General features: G+C 58.5%; 1 protein-coding gene across 1 annotated transcript in view; it reads right to left on the reverse strand.

Moving 5' to 3' along the window:
- The window catches only part of NKAIN1 (sodium/potassium transporting ATPase interacting 1), a 29,042-nt gene extending 12,461 nt beyond the window's left edge, over positions 1-16,581 (reverse strand). Inside the window, exon 1 of the mRNA XM_041479409.1 lies at positions 16,528-16,581. Coding sequence (XP_041335343.1) covers positions 16,528-16,581 — 54 coding nt within the window. The remainder of the gene's footprint in view (positions 1-16,527) is intronic.
- Positions 16,582-16,854: the final 273 nt, after the last annotated feature.

Genomic DNA, 16,854 nt, shown 5'->3' on the forward strand with positions numbered 1-16,854 from the left:
CAGGGACTTCATTTAATGACTTGGAAACAAGTTCCTGACCTACTTCCATCTGCAAAAGCCTTCATAAAATCACAGACAGAAAGAAATGAAAGGCGCCGATCCCTGTCCAGCACCGGGTGGGGATGAGCAGGATGCAGCCCCAGCTGGAAAGAGACCCCGATGCAGGAGCAAAACCACGGCAGGAGCAGAAACTGGGGTGAAAGAGACACAAATCGGGTCCTTCCCCAGCTGGGACAGTCCCTGGTGGATGCTGTAGGTTTTGGGGTCCCTTTGAACCCCCCAGGTGGGAGCTCCCAGCGCATGGTTGGAGCATCCCTGGTCCCCGGGATGTGGCACTGGGGACACTTGGGGTGTGCCAGGGCCCCTCAACACCCACTGTCCACCCCACAGCTTCCCTTCCTCTCTCCTATCCGATCCCCCCTCCCCTTTCCCAGTTATTTATTTCATTTCCCTGCATCCGGCGGCGTTGCCATGGGAACGCAGCCCCGGCTGGATGCGCCTGTCCGGACGCTGCACCCCGGGATCCCGAAGGAATCTGCTCCATGGAATGCGCCCCTGGGGGCGTCCCCACCCCTCTGACCCCCGGGGACCCCAGGGTGCCACCCCTTGGGTGCCCTCCAAGCCCTGCTCCCACATCCGTGCCCCTGGCTCTGTTCATCCCTGAGGTTCCATCAGGGAGGGCTGGGAAATGCAGCCTTGGGGGGGCTAATGGCCATAAATTATTATTATTATTATTACTATTATTATTATTATCCATAAATGTAGCTGATCAAACCTGACCCATCCTGTTCTGGCTCCACCACAGGAAAGGGAAACTGAGGCACGGCATAGAGAGACATTCCCTGCCCCCCTCAAAACCTTCACAGTGCTTGAGATGCTGGGAACGCTGAAATCCAGGGAATTTGGAGTTCCCACATGGAGAGGGGATGCTCCATGACCACCTCCCGATGATTCTCACCCAGGAGGAAGCTCCTCCTCATTTCCACCCCTAAAACAAAGCCCTGAGCCCCATCAGCCCCCAAACTGGGGTCTGTCTGCATTTGGCTCCAACATCCCCATAAGAACGCCGGGAATTTTGATAAGTTTTTGTTGGTTTTTTTTTTTTCCCTGAAAACACAAATTCCCGATTTCCCCAGGAGCAGGCTGGTCTAACCGATTTACCTCTGATAAAATATCTCCTTAACTCTGACACAATATCACATTTCTATTTCGCTGAGCTTTAGCACGACGCCCCAGCTCCTGTTGGCAGCATCCCACAAACGCTGCCGTGAGATCCCTTTCCCCTCCTGCCTCCCAGCCAGGAAACTTTTCCATGCCGAGGGAAAGCCGAGGCGATCGAAGCAGCTCAATTTCCTGCCCTCCCGCACAGCGGGCTGGGTGTTCCCGCGGGGAATTGCTCCATCCCCTCGGGAACTGCTGCTGCTCCCGCAGGAGGGAGCCGGGACGGTCCCGTTCATCCCGCGCTGGTGCTCAGCATCCCCCCAGCGTCACCTTGCAGCGACCTCGGCAAGCCCAGGGTGCCCTGGTGGGGGGACAAAGGGTGGTGGCACTTGTGGGAGGGGGTGACAGGGTGCCAGGAGTGTCTCCGGAGAGGGGAATGCAGTGGGAACAGCCCGGGGGGAAACTGAGGCACGGGACTGTGACCACAGCTGGACCAAGCGTTCCAGTGAGGCTGAGGTCACTGGTGGTGAGCCTGCCCTGCTGTGTCTCAGTTTCCCTGGAAAATGGCCTGATTCCTGCTCAGCATCTGCTCTCCTGGCCAGGGGAAACAGCTCCATGGAGCAGGTCCTCAGGGAAACTGAGGCACGGCAGAGTGCAGGGAAGCTCCAGCCCTGGAGAAAGGTGTGCCTTGGGAACACCAAGCTGGGAGCTGCTCCAAACCCATGGGAGCAGGGCCGGCACCTCTGGGGTGGCCAGAGAGCCTGCTGTCCTCTCAGCCATCCCATCCCATCCTATCCCATCATATCCCACTGTATCCCATTGTATCCCATCATATCCCATTGTATCCCATACCACCCGTCCATTCCCAATCCCAGTCATGCCAATCCCATCCCATTTCATCCATTCTATGCATCCCACATATCCCATTGTATCCCATTATAGCCCATTTTATCCCGCATATCCATTGTATTCCATTGTATCCCATCCACTCCCAATCCCATCCCATCGTATCCCACTGTATCCCATCCCATCCCATCCCATCCCATCCCATCCCATCCCATCCATTCCCAATCCCATCCCATCCTTCCCATTTTATCCCACTGTATCCCATTGTATCCATCCATTCCCAATCCCATTCCATCCATTCTATGCATCCCACATACCCCATCCCTTCCCATCATCCCAAACCCATTCCATTCCATCCCATCCCATCCCATCCCATCCCATCGCACAGCAAATAAATAAATAAATCCCTGTCCCTTCCAAGGCGGATCCCTGAGCCCCAGCTCAGCCTTGCAGGAATTTGTCATCCCACATCGGCTCCCAAACCCAAGCCCCATAAAGAAAATCGGGATTAATCCAGGACCTCAATCAGGCATCCATCCTCTTGGAGAGACCCAGCAGAAGCCACTGAGAAGTGGAGCATTAATTAAAATGGAGGGAAAATCCCTAAAAAACCCCACAAGCAAATGGGGAATTGCTCAGGCTGAAACCTGGGGGATGTTGGGTTTTAATCTATGGATATGGGGATGAAATGTAGGGAAATGTGGGTTTAAACCTGGCAGATCTTAGGCCTAGGTCTGAGCAAACTAGGGCTTAAATTTGGGAGGTTTTGGGCTTAAATTTGGGGAATCATTGGCTGAGATCTGGGGGAGCTGGGGCTTAATTTTGGGATCTAAGATAGGACAGTTTGTGTTTTGATCTGGGTTTAGGGTTTGGATTTGGGGATCTTGGTCTTAGATCTGGTGGATTTGGGGCTTAAATTTTAGGGAGTTTTGTGCTTTAATTTGGGAGATCTTGAGTTTAAATTTAGGGAATTTAGTCCTTATATTTGGGGGATCTTGGACTTAAATTTGGGGGATTTGGGGATTAAATATGGGGGATCTTGGGCTCAAATTTCAGGAACTTGGGTTTAACCTTGGGGAATTTTTCCCTTAAATTTGGGGGATTTGGAGCTTAAATATGGAGCATCTTGGGCTCAAATTTGGGAATCTTGGGTTTAACTTTGGGGCACTGCACAGCCAGAGTGGATAAGATGGGAAACCAGGAGAGATGTGGGGAGCCTGAATCCCTAAATCACAAATTCTGGGAATGAGACACAGACAAAGGCTGGGGCTGGACGTGGGAGGGGAACGGGCAGGGAAAAGCAAAGGAATGGGACAATCTGCTCCAAAAAATTGCCAAAGCCCAGCAGGATGGGGCAGGATGGATGCCGGAGGAGATGCCCCAGCAGCCCGCGGTGGATCAAGCCGCAGGCAATATCCATGCTAATTCTCCCGGTTCTGTTCTTTATCCTGACATCTGGGAGAAGCCAGAGGTATTTTTCCCCAAATCTCAACCGATGCCTCAAATACATTGTTAATATAATCCGATAGAGGAGAGGAAAAAGCTGAATATTATAGATATATAGATATATATATATACCAAAAAAATCCAATTGACTGACTTATTTAGCGCCACTTTCCGTAATCAATTCTCCCAGGGAAGAGCCCTGATTAAAGCCAAGCGCATCGCTATGGAAACCGGCATTCCCTCCTCCCACGGCCCGCGGGCTGCGAAGGAGAAGCTCGGCGGAGGAAATCTGCCTGGTAACAACCCCGTTAATGAGCCGGGGAGCAAAAATAATCCCTGCGAGCGCTGGCGCCGCCAAAGGAGCAGCCGGCGGCAGCCGGTGGGGAGGCGAAACGGCTCCCAAAATATTGATTTTTCTGGGATTGTTTTGGAGGAGGAGGGGACGCTCCCACATCCTGGAGGGATGAGCGGACATCTGGAGGTGGTTCCCGTGCGCGCCCACCCAGCCCGGCGCGTGTGGGTGTTTCTTCCAGCGTTTATCCAATTTTTTTAGCTTTAAAACCCCGGATCAAACCACGCAGGTCTGAGGGATTCGCCTGCCCGGCGAGGTGGGAGCTGCCGGCGCAAATGGGATTTATGGGATGGCCCCGGTGGGTTTCCCTCTCCTCGGGGTAATTCTTCAACCCACGGGCACCCGCGACTCCGGGCGAGGGGCACCACCCCCACTGCCCGCTCCCATTCTGGGCTTAAATCTTGGGAGGGTTGGGGCTGGAATTTGGGGATCTTGGTCTTGGATCTAGTGGATTATTGTGCTTGAATTTGGGAGAGTTTGGGCTTAAAAATGGGAACCTTTGGTTTAAATTTGGGAGATTTATATCTTAAATATGGGGAATTTGGGGCTTAAATTTGGGAGTTTGGGCTTAAATACTGGAAACGTTTGGTTTAAATTTGGGCGATTTGTATTTTAAATATGGGGGATCTTGGGCTTAAATAGGGGAGCACCCCCCCTATGGGTGAGAATTTCTTGGAGAATTGGAGATTCATTCTTATTTCTCCATTGAATAATGGGACCTGGAGGGTTTGGGGTCTCCTCCTGGCTGGATGAGTACCCTGTAAGGAGGAGGTGCTGGGATAGGAATTCCCATGGGCCGTAAGGAAATGGTTGGAGGGTGGGAGAGGTGAATGGCAGAAAAGGGGCTGGGATGTTCCCTGAGCCCTCAAGGAGCTTTTTGGGGTGCAAAAATCTGCCCAGGACATCTCAGTATCCATTGAGAAATTCAATAACAATCCCATCAACATTCTTCCTAAAATCCCCGATCCCTGTCACTGCTCCCAGGGGTGAGGGTGGAGCCCCTCTGCCCTGGCAGTGGGACTGTGCTCCAGGCAGGACCACAGCATCCAGCCATTCCCACCACCCTCCACCTGCATCTCAGGGCTACAGGAGCTGGAGAGGCACCCAAAGGGAAGCACTGTCCTAATAAACCCGGAATGTTTGGAGTAACCCCTTCAGCGAAGGAGCCAGTGGTGCTGATCCCAATGATCCCTTTGCTCTTGATCCTAATGACACCTCTGCTGCAGATCCCAATGATCCCTGTGCTGGGCATCCCAATGATCCCTGTGCTGTGGATACCAGTGATCCCTGTGCTGGGCATCCCAATGATCCCTGTGCTGGGCATCCCAACGATCCCTGTGCTGTGGATACCAATGATCCCTCTGTTGTAGATCCCATCATCCCTTCACTGTTGATGGAGTAACCCCTTCAGCGAAGGAGCCAGTGGTGCTGATCCCAATGATCCCTTTGCTCTTGATCCTAATGACACCTCTGCTGCAGATCCCAATGATCCCTGTGCTGGGCATCCCAACGATCCCTGTGCTGCAGATCCCAATGATCCCTGTGCTGGGCATCCCAACGATCCCTGTGCTGCAGATCCCAATGATCCCTGTGCTGGGCATCCCAATGATCCCTCTGCTGTAGATCCCATCATCCCTTCACTGTTGATTCCACAATCCCTCTGCTGTGTATCCCAGGATCCCTGTGCTGTGGATCCCACAATCCCTGTGCTGTAGATCCCAATGATCCCTTCACTTTAGATCCCACAATCCCTGTGCTGTGGATCCCACAATCCCTCTGCTGTGTATCCCGGGATCCCTGTGCTGTAGATCCCAGGATCCCTGTGCTGTGGATCCCACAATCCCTCTGGGTGGATCCCAGGATCCCTCTGCTGTGGATCCCACAATCTCTCCACTGTGGATCCCAGGATGCCTCTGGGTGGATCCCACGCTCCCGTTCCCGTTTCTCCGGGCAGGATGTGCGGGGCGGGTGCTGCGGCCACGGGCGGGTCATTAACCGCAGCCATCGGCAGCGCGGGAGCTCATTAGAGACTCCTTAAACAGCTGTAAAAATTGCTGTTATTAATTGCTTCGCCCTCCTTCCATCCCCACCCCTGCGGGAGGGGTTTTGGGATGGGTTTTGCCAGCCCCTTTCTTGGGTGGGGGTCGCGGATGAGCAGCTCCGGGGGCTGGATCCATCCCGGCCCCCCCCGCTCCGCTCCGCTGCATGCCTTAAGGACAAGATGTGACAGCGGGATGTCGTGACAGGTGACAGGGATGTGAGCCCATCCCCACACTGGGGAATCTGGGATTTCCCCCCCAGAATTGGTTTTCCTGCTGGCACAGCTTTGCCAGCTGGGTGACGGGTGCTGTCCCACCCCATCCCCTCATGGATGTACCCCCGCGGGGATGAGGTTTTCCATATGAAAACATTTAGGGAGACCCCAGCCCAGCAGCACCAAGGGCTGGACCCCGCTAAGGAGGGTGCGTTAATTGCGAGCCCTCGCCCCATGTATAATTCACAGCCTTTTGTTAGGGCCGGGTTTGCTTTGTCTGGGAAGTGCCACCTACCCACGGGACCGACCCTGACACCACACAGCTCCTTCTGGGGGGAGGGGCTGCATCAAAAATAATTAGGGCCTGGGGCTGCTGTGAGGTGGGGGATGGGGTCAATAGAGGGTTGGGGTCATTAGTGGGGTCGGCATCCCCCTCATGGAGGAGAGAATGGGGCAGGGGACATGGGGACAGCCCAGAGCACCATTTCCCATGGAAGGAGCCACAGGGGGACCCCAAAAGGTGGTGGAAGCATCAGTCCAGTGTCCAGGCCGTGGGTGCTGCTGGGCTGGGACTTGCCCCCACGTTTTCAGGTGGAAATCCTCATTCTTGATGAGGGTTTGGGTTTGGGTTTGGGGTCTGTGAATGCCAAGGCTGGGGGCAGCACCCATGTCCTGGATGGATGATGGAAAGAACCTGCACCAGTGAGGCATAAACCAGGCCCAAATGGGTGAGGGTGTCCCTAAATACAGCTCCTGACACCACCAGAGCCCCAGGCAGACACCCCAAAGTCACCCCAAATTCCCCAGATACCCACAGCTCCTGGTGGTGCTGGGCCAGGATCAGCCCCGGGATCAGCCCCAGACTGGGCTCAGGGGGAGCAGCCTGAACCCAGGTGGGATGCAGCCCTGGGAGGATGGGAATGGGACAGGGATATCCTCACCCCCAGAGGGACTGGGGGACCTGCACCTCTCCACAGGCCACAACTCCACAACTGCTGAGCTTTGGGGTGGGAAAAGATCTAAAAAATAGAAATAAAACTTTTAACAGCCCACCCCCCGTGGGTGTTTCCTGGTCACAGCAGCACCAGGCTGTGCTGCTAAATGGAGTCCCTGGGGGAGCCAGCGAATCCAACCCACGAGGCAAATTCCCAGGAGGGAACAAAACAGGGAATAAAACACAACCCTGAAATTCCCATCGCTCCAGACTGTGCCCTGTGTGCCTCCCAGGGGGACAGGGGGACATCCCGGGTGTCCCCAGGTGACCACAGGCAGTGGCAGGGCTGGAGCTGGAGGGGATTGAGGCACAGCCAGGGTGGGCACGGGGACCCCCAGCCCCAGGAACTCCCATGCCCGGTCCCAACCCCACGGCCTTGTCCCCTGGATGTCCCCACCCAAGCCTGGAGGTGGCACCCACGGCCCCAGGGCTGCCCATCACCCATTCAACGGGTCACCTCCAGCCCACCACCCATTCAATGGTCATGGGATGCCACCCACCTACAGGTGCCACCTACAGTGTCACCTCCAGCCCACCACCCATTCAATGGTCATGGGATGCCACCCACCTACAGGTGCCACCTACAGTGTCACCTCCAGCCCTGGGCACCCTCTGACGTCCCAGCTGCCCTGTGACCACCCCAGCAGTCCCCACACGGCCACGGGGACTCGGTGCCACCCTGTGCCACCCAGGCCACCCCAGGGCTCTGGCTGTGGCCACGGGGACTCGGTGCCACCCTGTGCCACCAGCTCGTCCCAGGGCTCTGGCTGTGGCCCCACCCCCGGGCCGAGGCAGAACGGTGCCAGGTGCTGCAGCCAAGGGCCGGGGAAGGACGGAGCCGCCCGAGGGCTCCGAAAGCTGCCGGCGGGGATTGGCAAGCGGCGGTGATGGGTTGGAAGTGGCAGCAGAGGAGGGGACAGCAGGGGACACGAGCTGAGGGGGTCCCGCAGGCACAGATGGAGATGCCAGGTGTCCCCAGGGTGGGTGAGAGGGACAGGGCTGGCTCCTGAGCCGAAGCAGGGCAGGGAAAAGCAGAGAAAACACAAATCTGAGCCTGCAAAGGTTTCTGCAAAGCTGCCGACCCCGGGCCCGGCTGCTGCACCCACGGGGGGGACCTGGGTCCTTTCCCGGGGGTGGGGGACACAAATCAGGGCGGGGGCACCCAGCTGGACCCCACAGCCGCGGCTGTCACCACTGCTGAGATCCAGTGGGGTGGAGAGGAGGGGCAGAGAGCCCGGGAGGATGGGACAAGGACTCTCAGTGTGACACTTGCAGGCAGTGCCTGAGCACCACCATTAATCCGAGCTGTGCCTGCACGGAATTAGAGCACGGGCAGGGCTTCCCTGGGGCTCCCATGAGCTCCTGCATTCCAAAAACCCTCCAGTCCCACTCTGAGCATCACCCAGAGCACCCTTCACTCATTCCAAGTACCCTCTGCTCCCACTCCGAGCACCCTCCAGGCTCACCCAACCACCCCAAGCACCCTCCACACCCCAAGCATCCTCCATTCTCACCCCAAGCACCTCAAGCACCCTGAGCATCCCTGATTCCCACCTGAGCATCCTCTCCATGACCCAGCACCCTCCACTCCCACACTCCCACCCCAAGCACCCTCAGCTCCCACCCTGAGTTTCTTTCCCTGCCCTCCCCTGGGGCATTTCCCACTCGGGGTTTGTACCTGGGAGTCCCTGTGGGGTGGCACAAGTGTGCCACCCATTCCAGTGACATTCCCACAGCTCCCTGCAGCCCCAGTTCCCAAACTGGGACAGTCACTGAGCTCACCCCCAGTGGCCCCATGCTTTCCCAAATCCCATCCACCGAAGGTTCCACATTTTCCTGCCCCAGCACGAGGCCAGGGGAGGCAAATCTGCCCCGCTCGGGCTCCTCTCGGCTCCCCGGTGCCACATTCCCGGGGTTCCAGGACACACATCCGTGCTGGGAAAGGGCCTCGCTATCGATCCGGCCGTGGGAAGAGACCACAGTGCCCCAGGGTGCTAATTAGCCCTAATCAAGGTAATTAGCCTGCGAGCCGAGCAGCAGGGCAGCCCCGAGCTGTCCCCTGCGTGTGACAGCACAGCTGTGACCGCGGCCAGGCAGAGCCGGTGTGGCCAGGGAGGGTGACAAAGGGTGACAGGACACAGCCGGCACCGATGGCTTTGCAGTGTCATTGTCACCGCCAGCCCCTGGGTACCACAGGACCCCCCGCAGCACCCCGAGGGGGCACAGGTGCCCTCTGCCAGGACAGAGCCAGGAGGTGGCACCAGGGTGGGAGAAATCCCCTCTGGGGAGTTCCCAGCCTGTCCTGCCGGCCCAGCTCGGCTCGGGGGTCCCACTGTGCTCACACCGGGTACCCCAAACCCCCCGTGCCCTCCTGCATCCCTCCCTCCCTCCCTGCAGCTCCTGCTTCCCAACCCTGCAGCTGCCGGGATGTGCGGAGCCCCCCTCCCTGCAGGAGCTGATCCCCGAGGGTGAGCAGGGAATGACCCCGAGGGTGAGCAGGGAACATCCTGAGAGTGAGCAGGGAACATCCAGAGGGTGAGCAGGGAACCAGCACCCGAGGCAGGTCCCACAGCACCTCCTGTCCTGCACACCCATCAAATAACGTGAGCCCGTGGGGGCAGAGGGGGTCACATCCTGTCCCACTGTCCCCAAGCACCACCTGGGCCATCGGTTTTTTTTTCCCCCAAAATCTCCTTCTACCACAGATGAGTCCCAAAGGAGGGGGAATTTCCCCCAAGCACATGGGGGCTGTTATGAATCTTGTTAAAAACCCCTCGGGGTTTAATGTCCTGGTTAAACACAGCCTGGGCTGCCCTCTGCCCACTTTTCATTCCCACTTTTCCAGCCTGTTATGTCCGAATTTTGGAAATTTAAATAAATAGCTGCTTTCAAATGAGGGGAAGGGAGGGAAAAATCAGTGCCAAGGGGGCCATTCTGAGCTGTTTGAAGCATCCCCCAGGATTTGGGAAGAGTGTTCTCTCCCAACTCATCCCCCAGTGTTCATCAATTCCAGCCACGCTGGCTGCGGTGGGGACGGGGACAGGGACAGGGACAGGGACATGCCGGGGCGCTCCAAGAGGAGGAGGGGTGAGGACACAGCCTGGAGCACCGGGATGGGGCTGGCAAGGTTCCCACCCCCGCATGCTCACCCAGGACGGCAGAGATGGATACAGAACCACCTGCACCCCCCAGCAGGCTGTTAAAGCAGGCAGGACGTGGGGGCTTTGTGGGTTTCCATCCCTGCCCCTTTCCCAAAGGCTGGGGTGCCCCCAGGCCAGGGCTGCAGCACCCCGAGGGCTCCCGGCCCAGCAGGGGAGGCGGTGCCAGCAGGATCCCGTCCCTGCCGTGATGTGCGCTGGGGCTCAGAGCCTTTCCCAGCCCTGGGAACGGGCACGGGGCTGCGAGGATGTCCTGGTACCTGCCCCCAGCATCCCCCCAGTGCCCAACCCACCCCTGGGCCGGCTTTGTGGGGCAGGGCTGGGAGCTCAGAGCCGGGTCTGTGACCCAGAGGGGGATATGGATGTTCCCTTTGGGAACTGAATTCCTCCACAGTGAGTTTTGGACTGGTTGAGCCCCAAACCCTCTTCCAGGGCTTCCCTGGGGCTTCTCTCTGGAAGAACTGAGCAGAGAGGAGCCAAGAGCACCTCTGCAGAAGGAAAAAGTGATGGGAGCTGATGCCTCAGGTTTAGATTTTATCTTATTCAGATCCTGCTTTAGTCTGTGAGCTGGACTCCATGAGCTTGAAGGTCTCTTCCAACCCAGTGATTCTGGGAATTCTGGGAATCTTCAAGGAGGGATGGTTTTAAACTAAATGAGGATAGATTCAGGTGGGATCTTGGGAATTGGGAATTGTTCCCTGGCAGGCTGGGGAGGGGCTGGAATTGCCAGAGCAGCTGTGGCTGCCCCTGGGTCCCTGACAGTGCCCAAGGCCAGGCTGGACACTGGGGCTGGGAGCACCTGGGACAGTGGGAGGTGTCCCTGGGGTGGCACTGGGTGGGATTTAATGTCCTTTGCTATCCAGACCATTCAGGATTCTGTGATCTTCCCTCAGAGCAGCCACAGACCCTGAGCCACTCCAGAGGCTGTTTGGCCACATCTCCCATCCTGGGGTTCCTCTTCCCAGCCCCCTCCCGATGGTTTGGCAATGGATTTTGGGATGGGACAAGCCCCTGCCCCATGGGCTGCCCGGGATGCACCTCCAGGGACTCTCCTGTGCCAGGCTCTGCTCACCACCATCCCCTCACCCCACACCTTTTCTTCAGTGGTGATTTTATTCCTTCTCTTCTTTCTGCCTAGTCCTGAAATGACCACCATTGATTTTTCATAGCGCTAATTTTTTTCCTAACAGAAGCCACCTGGGATTAAATCAAATTCCTTATCAGCATCCACACCATTGCTGGGACAGCTCAGCCCCTTCCAGCAGCCACAGCTGGGAGCTCAAGAAGAAACAAGAGCCAGGTTTGGCTGGGCAAGACACATTTCCCAGCTCTCCATGAGCCCATCTGCTTTAGGCTTTTCTGCTCACATCAACCTTTCCTTCCCGGGCTCTGAAAGTTCCACAGCCGGGCCAGGCTGGTTTCAGCCTCATCCTCTTTATTTTCTCTACAACCCAGCTCTCTGAGACATTTATTTTCCAGTCCCCCTCGCTCCCAGCTCTGTTAAAAACCGCCATGAATGATTTAGGGAGTTCTTCAGGCGGCCTCGTTAATCCTCTTGGGTGCACATTAGCTGGTCCTGCAAATTTAGACGTACGGCACTTTAATCGCGGTTTTAATTGCGAGCTGTGAGACTCTGCCTTCCCAAACACACGTCAATAAACCTATCCAGCCCTGCCTGGAACGTGGATGTGCCGGAGGATGCTCACCCACACGGAGGTCTGGGCTGGCTGATGCCTCTGTGCGGCCACCCACAGCCTCGGTCCCCGCGGGGCTCCCGGAGCGCTCACCCGGGGAGGTGACGGGCTGGGTGGGGTTTTTCAGGCTTTTAAAACGCATTTCCCACCTTGGGGCCGGCTCTGGATCCTCTGGATCCCTGGAAGATCCTCATCGCTCCGTGCCGGCCCCCGTGACCCCACAGAGCCGCGGGTATCAGCACCCCCATCACCCCCACCCCACCGAGAGGGGACGTGGGGGAACGAGGGGGCTCGGGGAAGTGAGGGGCTCCCCTCGCCATCCCCGCGCTCCTGCCAGCCCCCCATTTCCATGGCAACCATGCAAATGGGAAAGCTTTCCATAATCATTAGGGAGCGGAGCGGAGCAGTACAAACAGTGGCGGCAGTAGATTACAAGCCCATTATGAACAGTCGCACCTTCTGAGCGCTGGTAATTACACCTAATTGTGCATTTAATTGTGTAATTGAAAACCTCCATGCCGAGTTCAGCCCGGGCTCCTTTCCCCCTTCCCGGGCGGGGGGATGCGGCCGGGGCAGCCCCAGCCCCGCGGTGCCCGGGCCATCCCCGCGCCGAGCGCCCCGAGCCCTGCGAGGACAAAAGATGCCGGCAGATGCGGGAGGAGGGTGGTTCCCACCGACCGCGGCCCAACCAGGGAAATCAGAGCAGGAAGGAGGGACGGGAGGGCCACGGAGCCCCCAGGGGTGCAGAGGGACCCGCTGTCGCGCAGGGGTGACACTCAGGGCTGGGGATGAAGGATCAACCTCGCCCTTCACCCATCCCTCCATAAGCCGAACTCCTGATCCTTCTCCAGCCTTGGAGCCGGGGATCACATCCCAGCGGCTCCCGGTCCCTGCCAAACCCCGCAGCTCGGGGAGAAGATGGGATGGACCCGCGGCCCCTCTCCTGCGCCCCAGCCCCGCAGGGACCGGGGATGCCAGCGCCGCGCTGCCGTGGCACTGCATGGCATGGCATGTCACCGCATGTCACCGCACGGCCCCGCACGGCCCCGCACCGCACCCCTGGCAGGCTCCGGCAGGCGGGAGGTGCCAACCCAGCTCTGCTTTTCCAGCCAATTAAAGGAGAAGGAGAGAAACAAAGAAGGAAACGAGAGCCCGGTTGGAAGCGGCTGCCGGCTCTGCCAGGCGGAGGTGGGGCACGGAGCGTCCCTGTCCCCATCCAGCCGGGGGCTGAGCGGCCGCACGGAGGGGGCAGTGGCATCCCCAGTCCGGGATGGAGAAGGAGCCAGCTCGAGGAAAACCATCCTGCACCAGCGCCTGAGCGCGGCCGCGGGGCACAGAGCGGGGTGGCCAAGGGACATGTGACAGCAGCTGGACAGATCCGGCCTGACAGCTGCCAGCAGTGCATGTCCTGATGTCCCGATATCCCAATATCCTGATATCCCAATATCTTGCTATTCCAGTATCCTGATATCCTGATATCCCAATGTCCCAATATCCTGATGTCTTGATAATCCTGATATCCCAATGTCCCAATATCCCGATGTCCTGATATCCCGATGTCCCAATATCCCAATGTCCCAATATCCTGATATCCCGATATCCCAATGTCCCAATGTCCCAATATCCTGATATCTCGATGTCCCAATATCTCAATATCCCGATATCTCGATGTTCCAATATCCCGATATCCAGCTATCCCGATATCCCAATGTCCCATGTCACTGTCACGAGGGCCGTTCCAGCCCTGGGCAGCAGCACAGCTGTCCCCACACCTCCAGGCTGCAGAGGTAACAAATTCTGTGGCTCCCGCGCCCCCATGCTTGAGCAGGGCAGCGCCAGCTCGGTCCCTGCCCCATCCAGCCCCCTCAGCATTCCCATTTCCCATAAAGAGAGGGTGAATCCCACAACAGGGGGGTACAGAGGCGTTGGTGTCTCCCAGCTGGTGGGAAAACCAGCAAAACCCTGGAGTTTTGGTTTTATCCCACCTCACTATCCTGAGTGTCTGCTGGTGGCCCCTCCCGAGGAGGGCACTGCCGGTGGGGGTTTGGCAAGAGGATTTTTTTCAGGGAAAAGCCATAAATGGAGGCAAAATCTGGCACGTGCTGCATGTCCCCAGGACTGGGGTCAGCCAGCACTCGCAGCACGGCCTGGCCAGGGGTGAAGGAGCTTGGGGATGTTTGAATGCTCCAAAGCAGCTCCTGTGGTGTCACAGCCCAAAAAGCAGGTTCCCAAAGTGGTTCAGGTGTGGGCTGGAGCGGGCAGGGCTCAGCAGGGCCCCTCTGCATCAGGGACCTTGTGCCCAGTGGGTGCCAGCTGCACCTGGGGGCATCCAGATCATCCCTGGGACCAGGGGGGCGAGGGAGCAGGTCATGAACACTGGGAAACAAGCTGGGGTGTGAAAGGTGCCCAGGAGGTGACAGTGGCACACAGGGAGCCATGGGAAGGTGCCCAGGAGGTGACAGTGGCACACAGGGAGCCAAGGGAAGGTACCTGGGCTTGGTGGGGAGGACCAGCCAGAAATGGTGGCATCACCTCAGGATGTCACCATGCTGCTGTTCAAGGGACACCAGGGCCCAGGCTGGCCAGGGGGGCTCAGCTGAGCTGTGCCCTCCCTGGGCAGCCCCACTCATGGCACGAGCTGGCCCTGCAGCCCCAGGGCAGCCCCACTCACAGCAGTGTGACCCCAGCCCCGTGACTGGGCACTCTAGGAGCACAGCTGTCCCCACCCACAGAGCAGAGGGCCCAGGACAGATGCCAGCGCCAGCTGGGGGTGGGACATGAGCCTACCATGCCATCCCATGTCAGGAGTGGAGCAGAGGAGGGGAGCAGGGATGGGGTCAGGGATCATCCCCACTCCCTGAGGCTCCATCCCAAACCTCAGCTCTACCTGGTCGAGGTGCTGTGTCACCTCAGGGTGGCCTTGGTCACCCCAGGGGATGCCTGGGTGGCACTGGCATCTCCAGTCTCCTGGGGCTGGCTCAGCACAGGACTATGGGTGGGCACCCACACCCTACAACCCGGGGTGAGGAGCTGAGCGTTGGGGGCATCTCCCCATGGTAGGGTGGAAGCTGCTGCTTCCAAAACCAGGAAGGAGCTTTGGAGAGCATCCCAAAGGATGAGCTGGTTCAGGATGAGCCTGGAGTGGGAAAGGAAAGGTTCCTGGTAAAGGATTGGAGCCTTTGGGGATGCCAACAGCACCAGGATACATGGGGGGAAGGTGGAGGGGACCCCAACTAGCAGCACAAAGTTCCTCTGGGTGTGAGCAGGAGCTGCTCTCCCAGCCCAGGAGCTCACACCTATTCACCCTTCCCCCGAAATTAACAGATTAAAACCTCTCGGATTTGGGAGATCTTGGGGAATAATCACCACCAAACCTGCCTGAGAGCTGAGTGGTGAAAAGGAATGTGACCAAAAGCCAGGAAACTCCTGCACACCTGGAAAAGCCCCGCTGGATTTATCCTGGATCAGGTGAGTGAAACACCAAGTGAGACTTCGCAGCCTAAAGCAAGGGGACAGCTGGGGACACGGAGGCCATTGCTGCTGAGAATGGGGGACTCCAGGCTGGGGATGATCCCACTGCACCTCTGCTGCCCAGGGCTGAGCACCAGCTTCAAAGCTTCCCCATCCCCCCAGCAACACCTCGTGTACCCCCATCCACAAGCGGGGACCCCTCCCCACCCGCTGCCTTCTGGAGGATGAAGAATGAGCAAGAGCCGGGAAGAAAGTGCCTGTCAGCAGGATGCCACCATCATCTCCAGAGGGCTCTGGAGCCCGTTTCCATCGCCGCGTTCATCCATCCATCACCCCCCGTCCCCGGGGACACCACGAGCTGACCCCACAGATTTCAGCAGTCCCTCCCTGCTCTCCTCGCCGTGACGAGCCCGGCACGGCCGCGGGGGCAAGTTGGAGGCTGCTGATTCTCCATTAACGCACCACCCTGCCGGGATAATTAATCGCAACCTCGCCGCCTCTGGTTTGAGCAGAAACCCCCCGGATCCCCCCCGCGCTCCCTTCGCCGGCTCCTCGGGCAGAGCCTGATGAAGATTGATTCGCGGGCGGCGGCAAGCGCGGCACCGAATTGTCACGAAACCCTACAACTGAAGCCCCACAATCCCGTGAAAATCAACCCTCTCCTTTCTCCTTGCCGCCACAGCCCGGTGCCCCCCACCGCGGGCAGGTGGGTCCCGCTCAGGATTAGCAGAGTTTCCAAAGTGCTGCCAGCGGCTCCAAGTTTCCCTCTCGCCCCGACTCAGGGGACCAGCACCCCGAGACGCATCCGTGGAGTCACCAGAATGGGAAACCGCGGGCGGGAGTGAACTCGGAGGGAAGAGATTGCAGTTGGGAACAAAGCTCACACCTGCTGGAGACGCAACCTCGGGCACTGACAGTGCAAGGAAGGGATCCCCATCCACCTCCCCGGCCAGCGCTGGCTTGAGGCAGGAGATGAGGGTGGCACTGCCTATCTTTTAGATCAGCATTTTTTCTTTGCTGTGGGTTTTTTCTGGATGATGGTGAGGCATACCCGAGCTGGTCCCAACACAAGGTCACCGCCGAGGCGGCGTGGGGAGCGGTGACAGGCAGCATCTCGCACAAAGCACGCCCGGCATGCCGATGAGCCTTACCAGCTGCAGGCAGCAGAATCCCACCAGCGTGCATCGCCCGTTGCATCTCCCCATGGCTCCCCAGCCGGATCCTCGGGGCTCCCTCACCGTGGCCTCGCTCCGCCGCCGCTCTCCAGCTCCTCACCAGCCGCCCCTTGGCCACCCGGGGAGCGTCACGGGGGGCTCCAGCACCATGTCCCGCTCTCCAGCCTCCGGCCAGCCCCGCCGGCTCAGCACAGCGGCGGGCTGGGCTCGGCGTGGGGCATCGCCCCCCTTCTCCCTCCGCCCCCCGCCCCGCTACAGCCCGCTCGGGCGGCGCGGGGGCCGCGGGGCCGCGCAGCCCTGGCC

This window comes from Pyrgilauda ruficollis, unplaced genomic scaffold (genome assembly GCF_017590135.1).
Source record: "Pyrgilauda ruficollis isolate IOZ18807 unplaced genomic scaffold, ASM1759013v1 scaffold48, whole genome shotgun sequence".
Classification (NCBI taxonomy): domain Eukaryota; kingdom Metazoa; phylum Chordata; class Aves; order Passeriformes; family Passeridae; genus Pyrgilauda; species Pyrgilauda ruficollis.